General features: G+C 36.9%; 1 protein-coding gene across 1 annotated transcript in view; it reads right to left on the reverse strand.

The window, feature by feature from the left end:
- IL1RAPL1 (interleukin 1 receptor accessory protein like 1) overlaps window positions 1–22,314 on the reverse strand; it is a 1,328,695-nt gene that overhangs the window by 649,779 nt on the left and 656,602 nt on the right. The window contains exon 3 of the mRNA XM_030845253.2: window positions 4,449–4,728. Coding sequence (XP_030701113.1) covers window positions 4,449–4,728 — 280 coding nt within the window. The remainder of the gene's footprint in view (window positions 1–4,448; window positions 4,729–22,314) is intronic.

Below are 22,314 nucleotides of genomic sequence, written 5' to 3' on the forward strand. Positions count from 1 at the left end.
TGTATGCTGAAAAATACAAAATGCTGAAGAAATCAAAAAAAGAAATCCTAAGTAAATGGAGAGGCCTACTGCATTCATAGATTAGGAGTTTCAACATAGTAGAGACAGTAATTTTCCTCAACTTGAGCTATACAGATTTAATGCAATGCTTACCAATATTCCAGTATAGTTCCTTGTAGACATAGATAAGCTTATGCTAAAATTTATATGGAGAGGAACAGGCCCTACAACAGCTAAAAGGATCTTGAAAAAGAAGGATAAAGTGGGAGGACTCACTGTACTTGATATTTAGTCCTACTATACAGCTATAGCTACACTAACCATGACAGAGTGGTACTGGCCAAGGGATAGACACATAGATCAAAGGTACAGAATACTGAATCCAGAAGTAAACCCAAGCAAACATGCCCAACAGATCTTGAATAAACATGCAAAAGCAATTCTATGGAGGAAGCTAAACTTTTTAAACAAGTGGTGCTGGAGCAACTGAACATCTATCGAAGAAGCTAAACCTTGACCAAAATAAACCTTATACCTTATATAAATATTAATTCAAAGTGGATCAGAGACAAATATAAAATGTAAAGCAATAAAAATTTTGGCAAAAAACCAATAATTTTAAAAACAATAGAAAATTTTCAGGATCTAGGACTAGGCAAAGAGTTCTTATATTTTTGTACCAAAAACACAATCTGTAAATTGAAAAAAAATAATGAATCGAACCTCATCAAAATTAAAAACTTTTGCTCTTCAAAAAAGCCTGTTAAGAGGATGAAAAGACAAACTACAGATAGGCAGAAAATATTTGCAAACCACATATCCAAGAAAGGATTAGTGCCTAGAATGTACAAAGAATCCTCAAAACTCAACAGTAAGAACACAAATAATCCAGTTACAAAATGGGCAAAAGACATAAACAGACATTTCACTGACAAGTATAAAGATGGCCAATCAGCACACGAAAATCCATCATTAGCCATTAGGGAAATGCAAATTAAAACCATGAGATATCATGATACACTGATGGGTACAATGGAAAATAGTGACAATACTAAATGCTGCAAGCATGTGGAGAAACTGGGTCATCACATATTGCTGGTGGGAATGTAAAATGGTACAGATACTTTGGAAGATAGGAGGGCAGTTTCTTATATGATTAAACATGCAACTGTCATACAAGTCAAATTCACTCTAGGGCATTTATCCCAGAGAAATGAAAACTTATGTTCACTAAAAATGTACATGAATGTTCACAGAATATCTATTTTCAATAGCACAAAATGGAAGCAATCCAGATGTCCTTCAATGAGGGAATGAACACTGTGCCAACGTCCATACCATGTAACACTACTTAACAATAAACAAGAATGAAAAACCCAATTCCAGTATTTTTTTTTCTTTTTTTTCTTTTTTTTGGCCGTACCGCACAGCATGTGAAACTTCCCTAACCAGGGATCAAACCCATACCCCCTGCAATGGAAGCGCAGTCTTAACTGCTGGACCACCAGGGTAGTCCCTCCAACATTCCTGAATTGCAAAAAATAGACATGGAGAACAGATTAGTGGTTGCTGGGGGTTTGGGATTGGGGTGGGGAGGTGGATATGGACAACAGAAGGGATCCTTGAGGTGATGGCATTGTTCTGTATCTTGAATGTATCATTGTCAATATGCTGATTATGATTTTGTACTATAGTTTTATAAAATGTTACCAGTGAGAGAAACTGTCTAAAGGATTCATGGGATCTCCCTATATTATTTCTTGCACATGAATATGAATCTACAAAATAAACTTTTAGCCAAAAAGTAGTGTGCCAAACAACTTGGTATGTTACAATTTAGAGGACATTAAATTACTTACACAAGCACCAGCTCGCTATGCATATGAAACTGCTAATAGGGCATAACTCGGAAGAGGAGGATTAAAAAATCGGGAGTCAAGAGGAAAGGAAAATTTCATTTTTTTAAAAGTAAACTTATTCTTTTAACTGGCAATAAAGGAAAAGAAAGTAGTTACACAGCTCTCCTTCATTCACTTTTTCATGTAAAAATAAAACATTCAAGAAGGAGAAAACTGAGTAAAAAGCCAGGTACCATGGAACCAAGAATTACATGGTATTATTCTATCCAAAATAGCTACTTATAGATGGGAGTAGGAAAGCTCTTGTTCATTACACTGAGAGTAATCTTAGGCGTTTCCGTTATTTACACCATTGACTTGTACATATTTAGGTGTAAACACTGTACATGAAAACGCTTGTTAAAACTTTTCATTGATAAGTTAATAACCCAAAACACTTATCAGAAAGACTAGAACCTTTGAGCAGCAGCTAACATTTTCAAACTTCTAAAACTCTTCATAAGTGGATTATTTAAAAACGAATGGTGACAGTTTTGTGGTCTGATAGCTAACAACATGCCAAAATGTCAGTGACTCAACTAACAGCCCTGGGCTCCCTTCACGTCATCAGCACCAAGGCATGCTATTTAAACTGCTGTTTATAATGATTTTGAGTACCACTTTCCAAGTTGGAACAGGAAGCCGGATCAACACTAGCTTCAAATCAATTGGAACACTCGAATTCCAGTGACAAAAGCATCTTTTCCTGCAGTTTATCGCTTTCTCTAGAATACCACTTGACACATATAAAACTTTAAGGTGTTTGTCTTTTAGTTTCACCTTCCATTAAAATATAGACACACGAACATGTGGCAAATGTCACTGTTCTTGAAATTCTGTTACCTTCATTCATTACTGCAACTATAAATTCAGACATTTTAACGCAATTTCTGAGCATTGGATCACTGTGTATATTTAAACACATCAAAGGATTGCAACTTCAGTGCTTCAGAAGTTCACATTACTAACATAAACACAACCTTATTTTCCCATCAAAAATAAATAATGAAATTAAGTGTTAGACTATGGACATTCAGCTCAATTCGAATCTCAGATAAATGAGGACATTTGCCTATCTTGAAGAATCACCTCCTACACATGCATCAACAATCAGAAATAATGTTTTTTAAGAAAATGCAGCAGATATGAAATTAAATCTGATAACTATTTGTCAAGTAAGAACAGCCAGTGCAAACAGTACTCTAACTATATTAGTATGGCGATTATTTATCAATGCACCTACAAAAACTTTACTTCTATTAAGAGTTATGTTTAAACATAAAAGGGTTGGATTCCCTTTTTTAAGGGAAAGAACAAGAGTTGGCAAAGGAATAGTGCATTTGTTCTTTTATAATTCATTCCACATTTTTCCCAAGCAGAACTTTATTTGCATTCATTTATATTTTCCAAAATGAACTCTGATTTATATGTTGTCAGCGTTAAAAAGATAAAGTTATGTTTAACTTTCATCTGGCTTTGATCTATTTTAACATCCTAACACACCTGTAGCCATAACCCTCCATAAAGGTTATTCTTATAGGCTGATGATGAGCGGGAGACACAAACCTTATGATAGAGGAGTAATAGCTGCTAATGAGAATTTCAGAAGTGGAAGTCGAACTTTGATTTGAAAAAGACACTAGGTGATTCTGAGACTTTCTCCAAATTGAGAATCAACTGCTTTAGATTTGGCTTTATATATAAGTCGAAATAGGGACACAAAGAAATAGATTTAAACACACCCTCTATATGCCTATGCCCTGCTTTGCCAATGTTCTTATAGTCTAATGACATCCACAGTCATTCACAGTCCATGAAGGGCTAAATGCTTAAACTGAGACTTTTAACTGCTAATGTGAGACATGGATATTGTCTTAACGCGTTATCACTAAGCAAAGTACATATATCTCTTCCAAAAGCAGACGAAGATATGTAGATGTGTAATGGGTTTCTTTGTGGATTAAGGGCACAGGCTTTGTTGTTAACTTTTGCATTGGCCCTGAGGGACCCAAAATATTTTTGTATTGACTCAGCATTTTTAGTCAATAAAATGATCTGGAACATAGCCTTCGCATTCCCTAACATGGCAAGGCTGCTTTCCTCTTCCTGTGCACATAACACGTTACCTAAATCATCTTTGCAGATGTGTTCGAACCAGAGGTATCTGTGCTCTATCTGTCTGTGAAGGGCAATAACAAAATGTTACAACCCATTTAGCAATAAACTATGCATCCTTTCTGCAAGTCTTTGCTTACATTTTATTTGCAACATTTCACCTCCTCTATAAATTTTATTTCATAGTCTTTAGTAATTTCTGGCAACGTAAGTAGATACCCAGATGGTATCTCTTTTCTCCATAAGCCAGAGATAATGTCTCAATATAAATTCCAATGCCATTGTTTTATGATTTAGATTCTAAATTTTAGAAAGCAGCAACACACACAAATATTGAGACCATAGCCTGAGGTGAAAGGGATAGCAGCAAAATTTAGGTATAAGAAAGCAACATGTGATATAATTGATTCAACAGTAACAAAATCAAGAGTATACCTGATGACACAGGCGTAAAGACCACTATCCTGCAGTAATGTTGGCCGGAACCAAATGGAGTCCTCTTCCTTGCTCATTCTACTTCCATCAAAGGCTATTGGCTCTTCAAAGTCTCCAGGGCCAGAGCTTTTGTACCACATCAAACTGAGTCCAGCACTCTGGGCTAGGGAGTAATTGGCTCTGATATAACCATAAAAGAGTGCACATTTGATTCGAACAGGCTCTCCCACCAAAACTTGGTATTTCTTGATATCGACAGACCAATCTGTGCATCCATCAGCTGTAGTTTAAAAAGACAGAGAAAGAGAGAAAGAAAAAACATTAGAGGAAAATGGAATCAATTAGTTCATTCATTCATTTATTCATTCAACAATATTTATTGAGCATCTATATTGGACAAGATTCTTCTCTAAGCACAGACTATGCAGCAATGGATAAAACTCAGAAGGGCACTGAAAAGTAATTTATCCTACTAACAAACAATATATTCAACACTTAGTTTGCTTCTGCTGATATTTATTCTTAGTTTAAATCAGTGTGATGGTTATTAGCTTATGGCCTTCTCATTCTAAATCCACATGTTTGCCTGTTCTTTGAAAATGGATCTGGACCTGTGAAACAGTTTTCCTTTGCTAGCTGGCACTGACACTTTGTTAGTAAAGTGTTCTGAAGAGAGATTTCAAAGGAAAGGGTTTGCTCCCTGGTTCCAGCATGCTTGCTTGGAAGGCTCTTGCAGTATGCAAGGTCCTGCAGTACACGGTAGCAGCTTGGTAATTTTTTAGCAGATCCTCAGGTGAGACACCTTCTCATGAACAGCTTTCCCAGATACCTTAGAAGGCAAGTCCCTGTCCAATTGCAGAGGGCAGACTTCCAACCAGTTCTACCGGTGTGCCACCTCAGTGACTTCTGCCATTCAGTAAGCCATGAATTTTCCCAGTAAGGTCTGGCTCTCACTCTGGGAATGGGAAGATGGGAGCTTTTCTTTGGGTGCTCTCAGCTAGGGGTAATGGCGGCCATTCCTCTATTCTTTACAGTTCTTTTGTTACAGACTGAACGTTTGTGTCCTCCTAAAATTCACATGCTGAAGGCTTAATCCTGAATGTAATGCTATTTGGAGGAGGGGCCTTTGGGAGATAGTTAGGTTTATATGAGGTCATGAGGGCAGAACACTTATGAAGAGAGTAGTGCTCTTATAAGAAGAGACACCAGAGCTTGCAACCTTTCTCTTTCTCCTTCTGATTACTTATAAAGAAGATGCCACGTGAGCACACAGCTAGAAGGTGGCCATCTATAAGCAGGAAAGAGGGCCCTCACCAGAAACCAAATCAGCCAGCACCTTGATCTTGAATTTCTCAGCCTCCAGAACTGTAAATTTCTGTTGTATAAGCCACCCAGTCTCTGGTATTTTGTTATGGCAGCCTGAGCAGACTAGTACATCATTCCTTCTTACTAGCCAATCCTTCATTACTCCAATAACCTATTACATTGAAAAACTCTTTATATAAGCTTTCCTTGTTCAACTTAGTGTATTTTTTTTCTCTCTGATTGGATCCACACAGATAAAATGAGGAATAAGTGTTGTACAGCCAAACAAGACAAAAAGAAATACAACAAAAGTGGGTCATGCTCTAGTAGTGATTCACAGCCAGAGACACAGGTAGATGGTTACTTTGCTGATTTCTGGGAGCATTAGGGGAAGTGTAAAGTAGAAACCATGGTGGGAAATGGAGCTGATGGGATGGGAACTAATTGTATTTTCTGAGTTTCTTGGAAGTACCATCTTCCAAATGGCATCTTGGCACCATTTTTATCACCTCTCTCCCCTACACACACACACACACACACACACACACACACACACACACACACACACACACACACACACACACACACACACACACACACACACACACACACACACACACACACACACACACACACACACACACACACACACACCCCAACAGGTCACCACAGGGCAGGTACATCACCATTTTTATTATCATGGAGAAGTTGTGGATCTCCTGCCTAGAGAGGGCACTTGCTCAACCCCTAGCAACAAAATCAATCTGACATAGCTCACAGTATACAAATACTGAGCAAAAGGGCAAAAACCAATTAAAGAGGACCTCTAACAGCAGTAGCATCTGAGTACTGCAAGCAGGGTTTAACTCACTAGAGATTAAAAAGAGGGCAACTTGAAGGATCTGAGAACAGGAAAATTCATGTAGAATTCAAAAGAAGGAAAATGATCAAAATGAACAGGAAGATGTATATTAGAGCAAACAACACACATAATTATGGAATTATCCAAATTTCTTATCTTAAAATATTATCTAACATCTGATGAGCACTTAATTATGTGCTGAGTTTACAAATTTTCATTCCCCTTTCACAAAAACACCCATTCAGGCTTTGGACTCATTGTTCCCTCTACATGGAACTTGTGTCACCAATCAACTGCATGGCTTCCTCCCTCCCTTCCTCCATACGTCACTTCCTCCAAGAATGCTTTTCTAACTGCCCTGCCTGCAATACCACCCTCCTATCCTAGTCACTTGACCCAGATTGTTCTTTAATATTTTTTCACAAGACTCACTGCTATCTCACGTTACATCATGTACCCAATTTTTGCTTGCTTTCTGTCTACCCAACATAACATAAGCCCCTTGAGGTCAGGAACTTGGTCCTTCTAATTCACTTCTTTAACCTCAGGGCCTAGAACTGTGCCCGCTAACCAGCTCAACACACACTGACTGACTGACTGAATGAATGAATGAATTCTTGAATAAATAAACAAAATAATGCCAAGATTTACAATTGAAGAAACTCAACACCAGCTCATATGTGGAAGTTCTGGTATTCTCATCCAGCTACATATGACCCTAGAATTCATTCTCTCTACCACCATGGTATTCTGTTTCCTAATAAATGTAATTTAAATTTCACACCATTCTTTAATTTAGTTTACTTTTACTACCAAATGTTGGTCTAAGATTCCTAATGAAGAGCCATATCGAGGTACTGTCTAGAGTAACTGTGCTGGAAGCTTGGTGGACATCAACAACATCCAAGTCATTACCATCACTCCTGCCAATGACTGCCACAGAGCTGGCTCACCACACTAAACAGGATGACAGAACTGTATACAAACAGAGATGTCAAGGTTACATAATTACATGCAGTATTTATCAACACAATTTTGTACATTTGTCTCATTGCATGAAATGAATCCTAGGTGGGATTTTATTTTAAACAGTTATAGTTCTGGCAATAAGCATGAAATTATCTTGTTTTACCACGATATGAATTATAATACAATTCTAGAATTACATTATTGTAACTGAGGCCATCTGTCTCAGAGGATATCACTGACAGTGCAAAAGGCTGGTACACCTTCAAGGTAGCAGTATAAACAGTAAGATGAAATTATTCAAATTCTCAAAAGATTTGTAAGGTAAAGCAAAATGCTTGAAGCTAAAAGCAAAAATACTTAGCCTAGAAATTTCTAAAAAGTTAGTAACAAATTAGATCAAGAGAACAGAAGGAGAGTTGTGTTTTGGGGGATAGATAGAGATATTAATACATACTTTCAAAATACGCTTACTGAGAATAGTGTTGAAAGAAAACCATAAATATTACTGAAAATTGGAGTTATTTAGTATCTATTGGGAAAAAAGTTTCAAACAGCTCTGATTCACACGCCAAGGAAAAGGCAGAGGTGAAATTAAGAAATACCAGCACCTTGGATATCAGAGACACTTTATGTTAATTTTAATGTGGAAATAAAATGTAGGATCTGTGGCTTAGGAAGTATTACTACCATTAGACTAAATGTATGATGTTCAAAAGTAAACTATAAATTTATTAACATGTTAATACTTTTTTGGGGAAAGACGGCAAATAATATAAAGAACAATTCAAGATATCTTCAAATTATTTTGATAAACACATTTAAATAAATGAACATATATTTTTTCAATAATTAAAGCATTTTATTAAATAAGTGAGGAGTGCTATTTTTTTTCCTTTGTTAACATTTCACCGCATTTGCATACATTCTCACTCTGCATGTATCACAATTTTTTCCTAAATGATCTGAAAATAAATTAAAATAAAGACATAATGATATTTCACTCACTCCTAAAATACTTCAGTATGGATCTCCTTTGAATAAAGACATTTTTCTTATATAGCTGCAAACCATGTTTTTCTTAATCTTGTCCAGCGGGACATCTCAAATCTTAAAAGAAAATGTGATAACTTAAAACCTAACTCTTGATGACAAGAATTGCCAATTATATGTTCAGTTTTTCCTTACTTCAGTACATAAGGTCTGTTGGCTTGGAAACAGTCATTCCAAGCCAAGATATTTCCATATTTCTATACACTGTTAATTCCATTATGTAAGTTACCAGGTAACCTTTATTATTTTTAAATTATCATTGGGTAATTCTGCAGGACAATAGTATTTAATCGGTTTTTCTGTCTTTCAGAATAAAATATCCTTCTGTAAGCCTCTCTCAGAAAGTTAGCTATTGGTATTCTCTTTCCCTGATGAGAAGATTCCATGGAAATACTCTAGTTCGATGTCTCCTATACAGCACATACTCCTTCAGAGTCAATGGGACTTTATAAAGCCATGAAGTTACACTGGGGGGTGAGAGTAGGAAGCACCATATTCATTTATTTTTGTTACCGCCCATAATATTGTAGATTATATGAAGATGGTGATGGAATTAAGATTCAGAACTAATTCCTTTACAAGTAGTTCATATTGATGTACTATTTCATGGACAAAGGCTACATAGATTGGATAACGTAAATATATTCAAATGAGGGACTTCCCTGGCGGTCCAGTGGTTAAGACTTCCGCTTCCAATGCAGGGGCCTCGGGTTCAATTCCTGGTCGGGGAACTAAGATCTCACATGCAGCGTGGTGTGGCCAAATTAAAATTAATTAATTAATTAAAATGAGATTAGGGAAAGCATTGTTAATTTGGTCACTATTACTACATATATAAGAGTGCAAAATATGTCATGGTAACAAGCTTGAAAGTTTCATTCTTTAAAAAAAAAGTGTTATCATAGAGCTCATATATAATGCACCCTAATATGAAAATGTAAGACTTTACTTATAAAAAGGCAAATTATACTACTCTTGAAGTATCTACTTGAGTAGGTACATTGGAATAATGATAAAATAATTAAGGCATCTGTGATAGTTTAATAGAGGTCCCCCCATCCTCTTTACTAAACAGATCTATCCATTCTTCAGCAACTTAGAGTATTGCCTGCTAACAGTTCACAACTGTCTCCTTCTGTTGAAAATAACCCTTGATTGACAAGAACCATCTTGGTGGGAAGTTTACATCCCCTTGGGTCTGCCTACTGCCAATAAGTGACTGATGTGAGTGTAAAAAAAAAAAAAAAAAAGCCTGTTCCTTTGTCTCAAGTAGAGACAATTGTACAGTGCAGTGCCTGTTCCAGAGCTCCTCTGTGTGTGGACCAGGCCGAGCTTAGAGGTTAACTGTGACCTATTCACTCAGCTCTCTCCCCTTTCCTGCCCTGCCTTCCTCCCTCCCTCCCTCCCTCCCTTCCTCTTAAGTTTTCCCTGAAGAGCACTCCCTCTATCAATGGTGTGCATCAAAAATCCTGTCTTAGGCTCTGTTGTAGGAAATCTGATCTAACACAGATTTATATATTCATGTAGCAAGAACTACCTTCATTCCAGTTTCTGTCCTAGGGGCTGGAGACATGAAAACATAAGACACAGCTCTTGTTTTCAAGGAGCTCACACTGTAATCCAAGAGACAGACAGAAACTGAAAGCACAATGGAAATGCAATGACAAAGAAATGCATAGGGCTAGTCAAGAATATGTTCCATGAAGAGAAAACATTTGAGAAGTCTGTCAGAAGTTAGCCATTCAAAGAATTGGCAGACAGATATTTAATTTGGAGGTGAACACAAAAGCAAAGGCACAGAAATAAGAGATAGCAGAGTTTTGCAGGAACTACAAATGGCTTTGTGGTGTAGAAACAACAAGTTTAGAGCAGGAAATAGCAAGAGATGGAGGGAAAGAAGTGGGCAAAGACAGACTGTGGAGGTATTTTTATAAGATGTAAAAACTGTTTGATTTCATTGTGAAAGTGATGGGGAAATATCACAGACTTTCAGTCAGGGAGATGATGGACACAGTCTAATATTTTCAAATATGCTATGCTGACTGAAATTTTAGGTAGACATATAAGGTAGAAGGCTTTATCCAGGAAAGTGATGTTACTGAAGGTCTGAAGTTGGGCAGTGGTAGTAGAGAAGGAGAAACGGGAAAGATTTAGGAGGTAAAATTGGCAGGAGTAGGTGAACAACTGAATATAAGCATCAAGGAAGAGGAATGATATTAGTTTACTCTGCAAGTCATATCTTTTGTCACAGACTGAAATATCTTTTGCATTCAACAAGAAAATCAACCATTCATGTCAAGGGGTGGGCTCTGTGAAAAGTTTTTCTAATTTCTTCATTTAAAATCTTTTATGCAATGAAAATGTAATGAATTTTTTAACTTTTTATTTTATATTGGAGTACAGTTGATTAACAATGTTGTGATAGTTTCAGGTACACAGCAAAGGGACTCAGCCATAAATATACATGTATCCATTCTCCCCCAAACTCCCCTCACATCCAGGCTGCCACATAACATTGACCAGAGTTCCCTGTGCTATACAGTAGGTCCCTGTTGGTTATCCATTTTAAATAGAGCAGTGTGTACATGCAATGAATTTTTAAAATGTCTCACAGATAGACCTGAATGTGTGCATATATATATATATTCATATTCATATTTTTTGAAAACCTGCCATGATTAAAAATAAATATCTGGCATATTGGCATCATTTGTCTCTACCCCTAGTGTGCTTGGAGAAGCCAAACTTGAGACATGACCGTGGCTAGGGAGTGTAGGCCATGCACATCAGCTATCATAGACATGGAACAAAAAGGCTGAGGCTAGATTTCAATGAGGTGAATTCTGCTCTTTGTCTGCACTAGCTGCTACTCTTTCCACATATGAACTTCATAAATGAAAAGTGGCAATGCTGGAATCCTTCCAAGGAGGAAGCAGAGGTGCCCCCAAATTATCAGCAGCAATGATTACAGCAAAATATGACATAAGTTAATGTTTATAGTATATGCTGGTTCACACAACACTTCGTCTTCATCTCTACTTTCTGGATTATGTTTATCTGATGTGAAATATTGCCAGATTCTTGCTTTAAAGATATATACAATGTGACAATTTTGGAAGAGCTCTTTCAAATATTTTGGAGAGATCTGTGTGGGTGGTAAGAACTGAGGTTAACTCAAGAGACTCTGCCAATTATCAGGAATCCAGTTTCTAGAATACCCTTTATCTGACAAAGCCTGGAAGTTATCATCTGCCATGCTCTCAATGTAGGTCATCTCCAGGTGGGTGCAGGCCTTGCTCAGGTGTTATCAAATTTCTTCTAAGATATGGTTCCCTCTTTATCAGGAGACAGGTGATGCCAAGGCAAATAGGATCCTGGTAGTATAGTTACCCCTCCATCATACCTTAGCCTCCACATTCTAGCAGGTATCCTAGATACTAATACACAAAACCCCATGCATTACATAACACACACTTGGTAAGGATTTATTCTTAAAAGTGTTTGTATTCTTCTGATTAAAAAAAAAGGGGGGGACTTCCCTGGTGGCGCAGTGGTTAAGAATCCGCCCACCAATGCAGGGGACATGGGTTCGATCCCTGGTCTGGGAAGATCCCACATGCTGTGGAGCAACTAAGCCTGTCCGCCACAACTACTGAGCCTGCGCTCTAGAGCCCAAGAGCCACAACTACTGAGCCTGAGTGCGGCAACTACTGAAGTCCACACGCCTAGAGCCCATGCTCCGTGACAAGAGAAGCCACCACAATAAGAAGCCCACGCACTGCAAGGAAGAGTAGCCCCTGCTCGCCGCACTAGAGAAAGCCCACGTGCAGCAACAAAGAGCCAACGCTGCCAAAAATAAAAAAATAAAATAAAATAAAAGGAAACAACAGGAGTAGTAGTTTCATAACCTATCCTTTAGTTTCTTTTCTCAGTTGAGATCCTAATTCTATTAAAAGTTACATCATGACATTTTACTGAACATTTTATAATAACTACATAACAGTCCATAATAGTGTTACATATAATTTGCTTAGCCCTTCTGCTGTTAGCCTACCTTAAGTTTTTCCCCTAGATTTGAATGTTCTAAATAATTCTGTGATAAAATAACTTTATATACAACGTGCCACAACCATCCCCTCAAAAAAAAAGTGTACTTTCCTCAGGAAATAATTCCAGAAGAAAAATTCCTGGATCAAATAATACATTTTCAAAGGCTTTATACAAAATTTTAAAGAGATTTTCAAAAACTGTCTCATAACCTCCTTTCACAATAGCCACCTAAATAAGTGCACTTTTTACTTCATGTGCTAAGACTGTATTAACTCTTATGCACTATTTCTTAAACTGAGCACCAAGTATAGTTTGCAAACTTTGGTGTCTTAAATTACAAAAATATAGCATCATCAGAAACATCACTCATGGAAGTCCTAACCATGGCAATCAGAGAAGACAAAAGAAATAAAAGGAATACAAATTGGAAAAGAAGAAGTAAAACTGTCACTGTTTGCAGTTGACATGATACTATACATGGAGAATCCTAAAGATGCTACCAGAAAACTACTAGAGCTTATCAATAAATCTGGTAACGTTGCAGGATACAAAATTAATGCACAGAAATCGCTTGCATTCCTATACACTAACAATGAAAAATCAGAAAGAGAAATTAAGGAAACAAACCCATTCACCATTACAACAAAAAGAATAAAATACCTAGGAATAAACCTACCTAAGGAGGTGAAAGATCTGTACTCAGAAAACTATAAGACACTGATGAAAGAAATTAAAGATGATACCAACAGATGGAGAGATATACCATGTTCTTGGATTGGAAGGATCAATATTGTGAAAATGACTATACTAACTACCCAAAACAATCTACAGATTCAATGCAATCCCTATCAAATTACCAATGGCATTATTTTACAGAACTAGAACAAAAAAATCTTAAAATTTTTATGGAGACACAAAAGACCCTGAATAGCCAAAGCAGTCTTGAGGGAAATAAAAAGAGCTGGAGGAATCAGACTCCCTAACTTCAGACTATACTACAAAGCTACAGTAATCAAGACAATATGGTACTGGCACAAAAACAGAAATATAGATCAATGGAACAGGACAGAAAACCCAGAGATAAACCCACTCACCTATGGTCAACTAATCTATGACAAAGGAGACAAGGATATACAATGGAGAAAAGACAGTCTCTTCAATAAGTGGTGCTGGGAAAACTGGACAGCTACATGTAAAAGAATGAAATTAGAACACTCCTTAACACCATACACAAAAATAAACTCAAAATGAATTAAAGACCTAAATGTAAGGCCAGACACTATAAAACTCTTAGAGGAAAACATAAGAAGAACACTCTTTGACATAAATCACAGCAAGATCTTTTTTCACCCAACTCCTAGAATAATGGAAATAAAAACAAAAATAAACAAATGGGACCTAATGAAACTTAAAAGCTTCTGCACAGCAAAGGAAACCATAAACAAGATGAAAAGACAACCCTCAGAAGGGGAGAAAATATGTGCAAATGAAGAAATGGGCAAAGGATTAATCTCCAAAATATATAAACAGCTCATGCAGCTCAATATCAAAAAAACAAACAGCCCAATCAAAAAATGGGCAGAAGACTTAAATAGACATTTCTCCAAAGAACACATACAGATGGCCAAGAGGCACATGAAAAGCTGCTCAACATCACTGATTATTAGAGAAATGCAAATTGAAACTACAATGAGGTATCACCTCACACCAGTTAGAATGGGCATCATCAGAAAATCTACCATCAACAAATGCTGGAGAGGGTGTGGAGAAAAGGGAACCCTCTTGCCCTGTTGGTGGGAATGTAAATTGATACAGTCACTATGGAAAACAGTATGGAAGTTCCTTAAAAAACTAAAAACAGAATTACCATATGACCCAGCAATCCCACTACTGGGTATATACCCTGAGAAAACCATAATTCAAAAAAATACACGCACCCCAATGTTCATTGCAGCACTATTTACAATAGCCAGGTCACGGAAGCAACCTAAATGCCCATCAACAGGCGAATGGATGAAGAAGATGTGATGTATATATATATATATATATATATACATACATACATACATACATACAATGGAATATTACTCAGCTGTAAAAAGGAATGAAATAGGGTCATTTGTAGAGATATGGATGGACCTAGAGACTGTCATACAGGGTGGAGTTAAGTCAGAAAGAGAAAAACAAATATCATATATTAACGCATATATGTGGAACCTAGAAAAATGGTACAGATGAACTGGTCTGCAGGGCAGAAATAGAGACACAGATGTAGAGAACAAACATATGGACACCATGGGGGGAAAGTGGGGGGCTGGTGGGATGAATTGGGAGATTGGAAATGACATATATACATTAATATGTATAAAATAGATAACTAATAAGAACCTGCTGTATAAAAAAATAAATAAAATAAAAATTTAAAAAGTACAATCCACAAAAGTACCCAAATGCCATATTTATTTTAATACAAAAAGAAATCACTTATCTGATAACTGAATGGCAATGCTGTCACAGCCATTATGTATCAACTCTGAACCTCTGACTGAATTCATCACACACAGTTTACTCTATTTCAAGCTATTTTATTCACTATTATAATTGGATCCATTCATTTCTGTATACATTTTCAATGAAAGATTTGGTTAATTTCACTTTTTGTATCTCTACAAAACCCTCGAGTTGGGCCATGAAACGGATAAGAGTATGTGCATACAGATAGGTCAAAAAGTGTTGCCAGCTTCAGGCATTTTATATCTTTGGGACACTTGTTGGACACTGGATTAAATATCAACATGATGAGCAACAAACCAAACAGAGATCAAATCTAATCTGTTTCCCATTTTAGAGGCACCTCACAGGAAAGACCTGTTGGATGGCAGGACGCCCACCCTGCAAACTCATCCTTAAGAGAGTAACAAAGTTTAAAGTGCATACTTACTTTCATTTTGTTTTAGAGCATATAGCAGAATAAAATTCTATTTTTTAAGCTTACAAGTAATAAAAGTCTTTAAATTTTAGAGCAATTCCAAGTGGGCTATTGTTTGCAGCAATGAAGACACAAAACTACATATAACACAAGGCAGAATGGAGAGGTTCCATGAGTAAAGACAGCATTGCTGAGGAAACACAGAGCAAGAAGTTTGGCTCTATCTCAACCCAGAACTATTTTCTATTTTTCAAGTAAACTAATGGAGGAGAAATATATAACTGGGAAGAGCAAAAAGAATATAAGAAAGAGATGGTATTTTAACCATATCTCAATTCAAAACTTGATAATTGTGAAGAGAAAATTCCAAGTCCATGGGATATCCCAGTTAGTACAGTAAAGGGTAATGTTGTAAAACAGTGGGATGGGGTGAGGAGAAAAGCATAACCAGGTAAAACTGAGATCAGAAAAGTGGGATGGACAAGACACCAGGCCAAGAAAATTGAACTTACCCCAGTAGTTTACCAATTTTAGTGTGCATCAGCATCAACTGGAGGAGTTGTCAAAAGACAGATTATTTGGCTTCACCATCAGAGCTCCCGATTCAGAAGGTGTTGGTTGGCACCTAAGAATTTGCATTTCTAAAAAGCCCCGGGTTGATACTTTTGAGAACTACTGCTCTAGTCAATGGAGCAAGTGGAAAAAGTTCGTGAAATAAGTGGTATTTGATCTACATTTTACGAAGATCACTCTAGTGGCAATATCAAGGCTGGATTGGAAGGAGACAGCCAGAAACAGGGAGATCACTTAGAAATCTCTTACAATAGTAGAGATGAAGTAAGAAGTGGGGGAGATTGTAGAGGTAGAATCTACAGGATGGGGAGACTGATCAGACAGGAGAGATGGAGGAAAGGAGTAGTCAAGGATGACGCTGAGGTTTCAACCCAGGATTCCTGAGAGGATTGTGACATCACTAAAGGAAATAAGGAGCAGAAGCAGGTCGAGGTGGCAGATGACAAGTGTGGCTGGGGTAGAAGACCCATTTGTTATCTTACAGCACGTTTTCTGCATTTATCACAGGTGTTTATACAGCAGAACGAATTGCTTCCATTGCCTAGTCTGTGCAACGAAAGCACTGCTGTGTATCTTTTTTCATATTGTGAGTTCTGCTGGGCATTAGAGTCCCCTTGAGTTAGAGAAAGATTCAAGGGAAATGGGAATGAAGTCTGCTGTGTATTTTAATATGCATTTGTTTTCATATGAATAATATCACAGAGATTGTCTATTTGATTAATTTCTTGCAGAGATTGTGGGTGAAAATTAAACACACACAGTTTGTGTATTGCTCCTTCAAGTGAATTTCTAAGTGAGAATTTTAAAAAAGGTTAGAGCCATTTTTTTTTTTTTTTACTGATGCTGAGTCTATTTTTATCACTGTAGAAGTCTCATGAAAATACATAATATGCTATATACATATTAGCTTTACACACAACTATTTGGGCATTCATCTGCATTTACACGTGCAATCATATATCTATTATGACGGGAATCTATTGACATACTGTATTTCGTTCAGGGTATTATGAGCAAGTATCTGTACCTCCTGTGTGATCTTTGTTTCCCATCTTTGTCATGTGTGTAAAAACAACAGTTCCATTTTATTTGGGTAGAACTCCTTCATTTACATAGTATTTTCATAAACACTATCAGACTGCAGCAAGAAAAAAAGTGGTAATAAATTCAGAAAAAAATCATGGGGAATTTTTTGCATTTTTTCATGTGTACTTAAAGAGCCAGGAACAGAAAAAAAATCAAGTATAGAAGATTTCCTTGAACCTTAAACTCTGCTTTTCAGAGGTTTTGTTGACATGCTCTCAGGTATTCTTTAAATAATCAAAGCAAGTAGAAATCCCTGTTTAGACAGTAGAAAATTACATTGATTCAGATTTTATCATTTTTGGCTTTGTTTTCCCCTGTCTTTGAGAGTGCAGCCTCTGGGTATGGGCTGATAAATTTGAGATGATGCACTTATGTGAAAAACTGTACTGGACAGTTGTTGATATGGACATCCACTAAATTCAAAGCAAATTTAAATTCTTTCAGTGTTGCTTAGCAATTAAAAGATCCAAGTGCTGGCTTAAGTGAGATTATCTTCACAGTCTCTTTATTAATACTGATTAAACTCAAAACTAGAGGAATCTTCTGGCCTAGCAGGTGCTACTTCATGATAATGTTTATCACAGTTAGTTATTATTATTTACATAAAAGTTTAAATTCTCAAGGAATGGCAGTTTGCTTTTCATTTGGTTAACTAGTAAATACTTTTAAAGAGGAACATGTAGCATATAACTTTTCATGGTTCATCCAGCTCAATATCCCTTCTTCGGCTGCAGTACCAAAAAGCCATAGCTAGGTTCCTTCATGTACCTCTCAAAGGTTAAAAACCTAGACCCTTAGCAGTCACACCATTGAGCCTTTCCTTTAATATGTTTCAAAGAGAAAATATCTGAATTTTGGGGAGAAGGAATGGTTCAACCATATTTAGTGTGAGCCACCTGTGGAGGGAGGTGCTCATTGATTCATTCTTTACTGCAACAAATATTTATGTAGAAACTGTTATCTCAGGCACTGCTGGGGCTGGAATAAAGCATTTGGTATCTTACTGCATATCACATTAAGCAGGGTTCCCTTCCTTTGTTCTAAACTTGTAGTTTATATTGTTCCCACTGTATTGTCATGGGCAAGATGGGACATTTGTCTCAAACGTTAACTTTATTTTTTCAATCTAGTATTCATGGATGTTTTCAAAGCTAAACAAGGCACTGTTGTGGGTCCCTTGTAGTGATCAATCATTAATGTGTTTTTAAAAATATTTTATTGTTCCCTAGTTTTCAAAGGCAAGTTCTTGTCTTTGTATTTGACAGCAAGGGTCACACTGGCCTATACAAAGACCCACTTGGGTGCCATGCAATTATGAGAAATAAATATGTACTGTGAAATCTATCAAGCCTGTGCATTCTCTTTATTTCCATTACTGTACCATGAAATAGTCAATCACATTATTCTTTTATTCTATAAATTGGAAAATACTGAATAATTCAACAGCTCAAATTTCAGAACTTCATTCAATGAGGAGCCATAGTCCCTGATCTCTATTTTAATATGCTGCCAGTTATTGCAAGTCATAATAGTACAATACAGGGCCCGGGATGAATATCACTCACTGAGTTGTTTCCTTGAATGGCTTCAGGGTATGAAGTAAACTATATTACATCACTGTCCTCATAATGAGATCGTTCTGCTGGATAAACAAGCTCCCTGCAGGCCCTACCTGCTGATAGGACCCGGTGAACCAAATATTTAACACTTCACAGAGGCTCCTCCCTGCCTTTCTTCAATATTGCATGCATCATTTTCAAGAGTAAATTTGATGCAAAGAAGTAGAAAATTGAGCTACTGACTCCTGGGTCCATTGCTACAACCTGGCTTAGTAACAAAGCTTCAATTCAATTTCTGGGTCCTGTGAGATAATAAAAGTTTCAAAGTTCCCAATAAGATTGTTGAAATCTAAATTCTTATTCTATCTGACCAATTTATACATGGCATTCAGTGAAACCAGTCCGCCCAAGGAAACCACTGAAACAAAGCATGGAGTTAATGCAGTGTTAGTTCATTTGCTTGAAACAGTCACTGAAAAAACTGACTCATGCAGAAAATGGAAACTTTTTATTCCAGTGTTTAAAAGATGACACCGTTGCCTCAAAAACACATCTTCTACCATTAAAACGACGGCTCATGCACGAGAAAAACAACACAGCTTAGAAATAATACTTTGAGAGTTTTCACATGCGAGGATGTTAGAACACCAAGTTTGGCTGAGTTGTGTGTGTGTGCAGTGTGTGTATATTGCTTTCCCCCCTAAGTTCAGTGTTACAATTTTAATAAACTTACTGTCTCATAGTTTCCTTTCATAAACTGTACAACAGAATGATGCAAAAGCATGTCCTTTAAGTCAATAAGTCATGTACATCACTCTCATCATGGAAGTACAATGCTGTAAGTTCTTTACCACAATCATGCAAAGAGCACTATGAGAGTGTTAGCTTTTTCTAGGCGAGTCAGAAAAGGACTTCAGGGGGGCATGTAATAGACGGGGCTTTGAGATTCATCATAAATTCAATGATGGCAACTCTAAGAAGTGAAAACAGGCAGGCTAATGATGTGAGTAGTGAAATAGTGGGGTTATTTGAAAAGAAGTTTGGTTTGGCTACACTACAGAGTTTGTAGTCCCAGGACAGGCAGTGATGGAGGAAGTGGTTGAAGAAGAAGGGCAATTTGTTTATTTATCTACCCTCATGCCCAGACCAGCCATGACCAATTAGTGCGAAGATGACCTTTTAATCAAGGGCTGTCAATTCCTAGGCAGGCAAATACCCATGTCTTGGTTTCTTCAGAAAAGAATGAACCGGTCCAATCAAACTCCTCCTCTCTGAAGAGAAACAAAGTGCTTAAGACAGATTCAGGCCAGAGAAGCTGTGATGATCACACGTAATTCAAAGTTAAAACAGAAAAGCAACTATGAATAAATAGAGAAAGCTAGTCCTAGAAGGTAAGAGTGGCGAGAATGCACAAAATGAAGCTTAGAAAAAGCAGAGAGACAAAGAGACCCATTAAGGAAAGGACCAGAGACCAAAACGAAGTCCCCAGAACTTAATTCTTGACTTCTTTTTAGTTCCAAACCTAAATCCCACACATCTTTATAATAAAATGCTTTTTGAAATAATTTGAAAGGGTTTTGAACTTTGCACCTAGAGTCTCATTAAAATATTTTCATAATTGGAACAGTACTACAAGAAGCAGGATTTCATTTTCTGCCTTATCCATTAATATAATATAGTATGAATTGTTCTTTAAATATTATTTGTAAAGGTTATTGTTAGTGGCTGCATATTCATTCCATAAATGTGTATTATTAGATATTTAATTTGTTTTTTCATTTTAATATACAGCACTGTGATCAATATCATTTTATATACATTTTGTTTGAATTTCTGATTTTGCCTTCAGAATGAATATCTAAATCAAGATTACTGGGTCAAAAAATATCATATGTTTTGCCAAATTGCTTCTGTAGAGTTTGTGTCTATTTATATTCCTGTATGCAGTGCATGAGAGTATCCATTTCACACCTTCCTAGCTATAGGTACTTATTTCTGTATCACTGCATACTCCCACATTCAGTGCCCATTCTATTCTTTCCATACCTGCTTATAAATCCACAATCAGTGGTGGTCCTGATGAAGTTTTCTCCACTATATGTATCTTTGCACATTTTCCTTTCAACTTCCAGGTATACAGTGATGACTCTGAATTTACATATCTATCTGTGCTCCTCTTTGATGACTTTCAAAACTGTCATCCATTTATTAAATTTGGTAAGCCCTAAATGCAATGAGTTTTTATTACGGCAGTTGCTGACGGGAGGGAAGCTTGATTATTTGTGTATTATCTTACCTTATGTGTGCCACCTCAACCTGACAGGTCATAAGTGGCGAACTCTTCTAATACAATTAACCTTTATTGCTAATGAAAACATTTTGATATCTATCATGTTTCATCAGTACACACTGATAAACAATTTTAAATCTTTAAAGTTACCCATTGACACAAGAATAAAAAATTTTTAAAAGGATCCCACATTTCCCTTTTCCTGAGAATTTTCATATAATGGATAAAACTAAAATCTAACAAAAAGTCGAATGTTAAAAAAGAAATCAATTCTAGGACTTCCCTGGTGGCGCAGTGGTTAAGAATCCACATGCCAATGCAGGGGACATGGGTTCGATCCCTGGTTTGGAAAGATGCTGCAGAGCCACTAAGCCCGTGTGCCACAACTACTGAGCCTGAGCTCTAGAGCCCGCAAGCCACAACTACTGAGCCCTCACACCGTAACTACTGAAGCATGTGCACCTAGAGCCCATGCTCCGCAACGAGAAGCCACCACAATGAGAAGCCCACGCACTGCAACAAAGAGTAGCCCCTGCTCGCCACAACTAGAGAAAGCCTGCATGCAGCAACGAAGACCCAATGCAGCCAAAAATAAATAAATATTTAAAAAAATGAATTCTATTTCAAGAAAGGTAAATTAAAATTGTAATCAAAAAAAATTTTTAGACATTCATTCACAGAAAGAGAGACAAGATGAAAAGGCAGAGGGCTATGTACCAGATGAAGGAACAAGATAAAACCCCAGAAAAACAACTAAATGAAGTGGAGATAGGCAACCTTCCAGAAAAAGAATTCAGAATAATGATAGTGAAGATAATCCAGGACCTCGGAAAAAGAATGGAGGCAAAAATCGAGACGATGAAAGAAAGTTTAACAAAGACCTAGAAGAATTAAAGAACAAACAAACAGAGATGACCAATACAATAACTGAAATGAAAACTACACTAGAAGGAATCAATAGCAGAATAACTGAGGCAGAAGAACGGATAAGTGACCTGGAAGACAGAAAGGTGGAATTCACTGCCACAGAACAGAATAAAGAAAAAAGAATGAAAAGAAATGAAGACAGCCTAAGAGACCTCTGGGACATTAAACGCAACAACATTTGCATTATAGGGGTCCCAGAAGAAGAGAGAGAGAAAGGACCCAAGAAAATATTTGAAGAGATTATAGTTGAAAACTTCCCTAACATG

The sequence above is a fragment of the Globicephala melas genome, chromosome X (genome assembly GCF_963455315.2).
Source record: "Globicephala melas chromosome X, mGloMel1.2, whole genome shotgun sequence".
Taxonomy (NCBI): Eukaryota; Metazoa; Chordata; class Mammalia; order Artiodactyla; family Delphinidae; genus Globicephala; species Globicephala melas.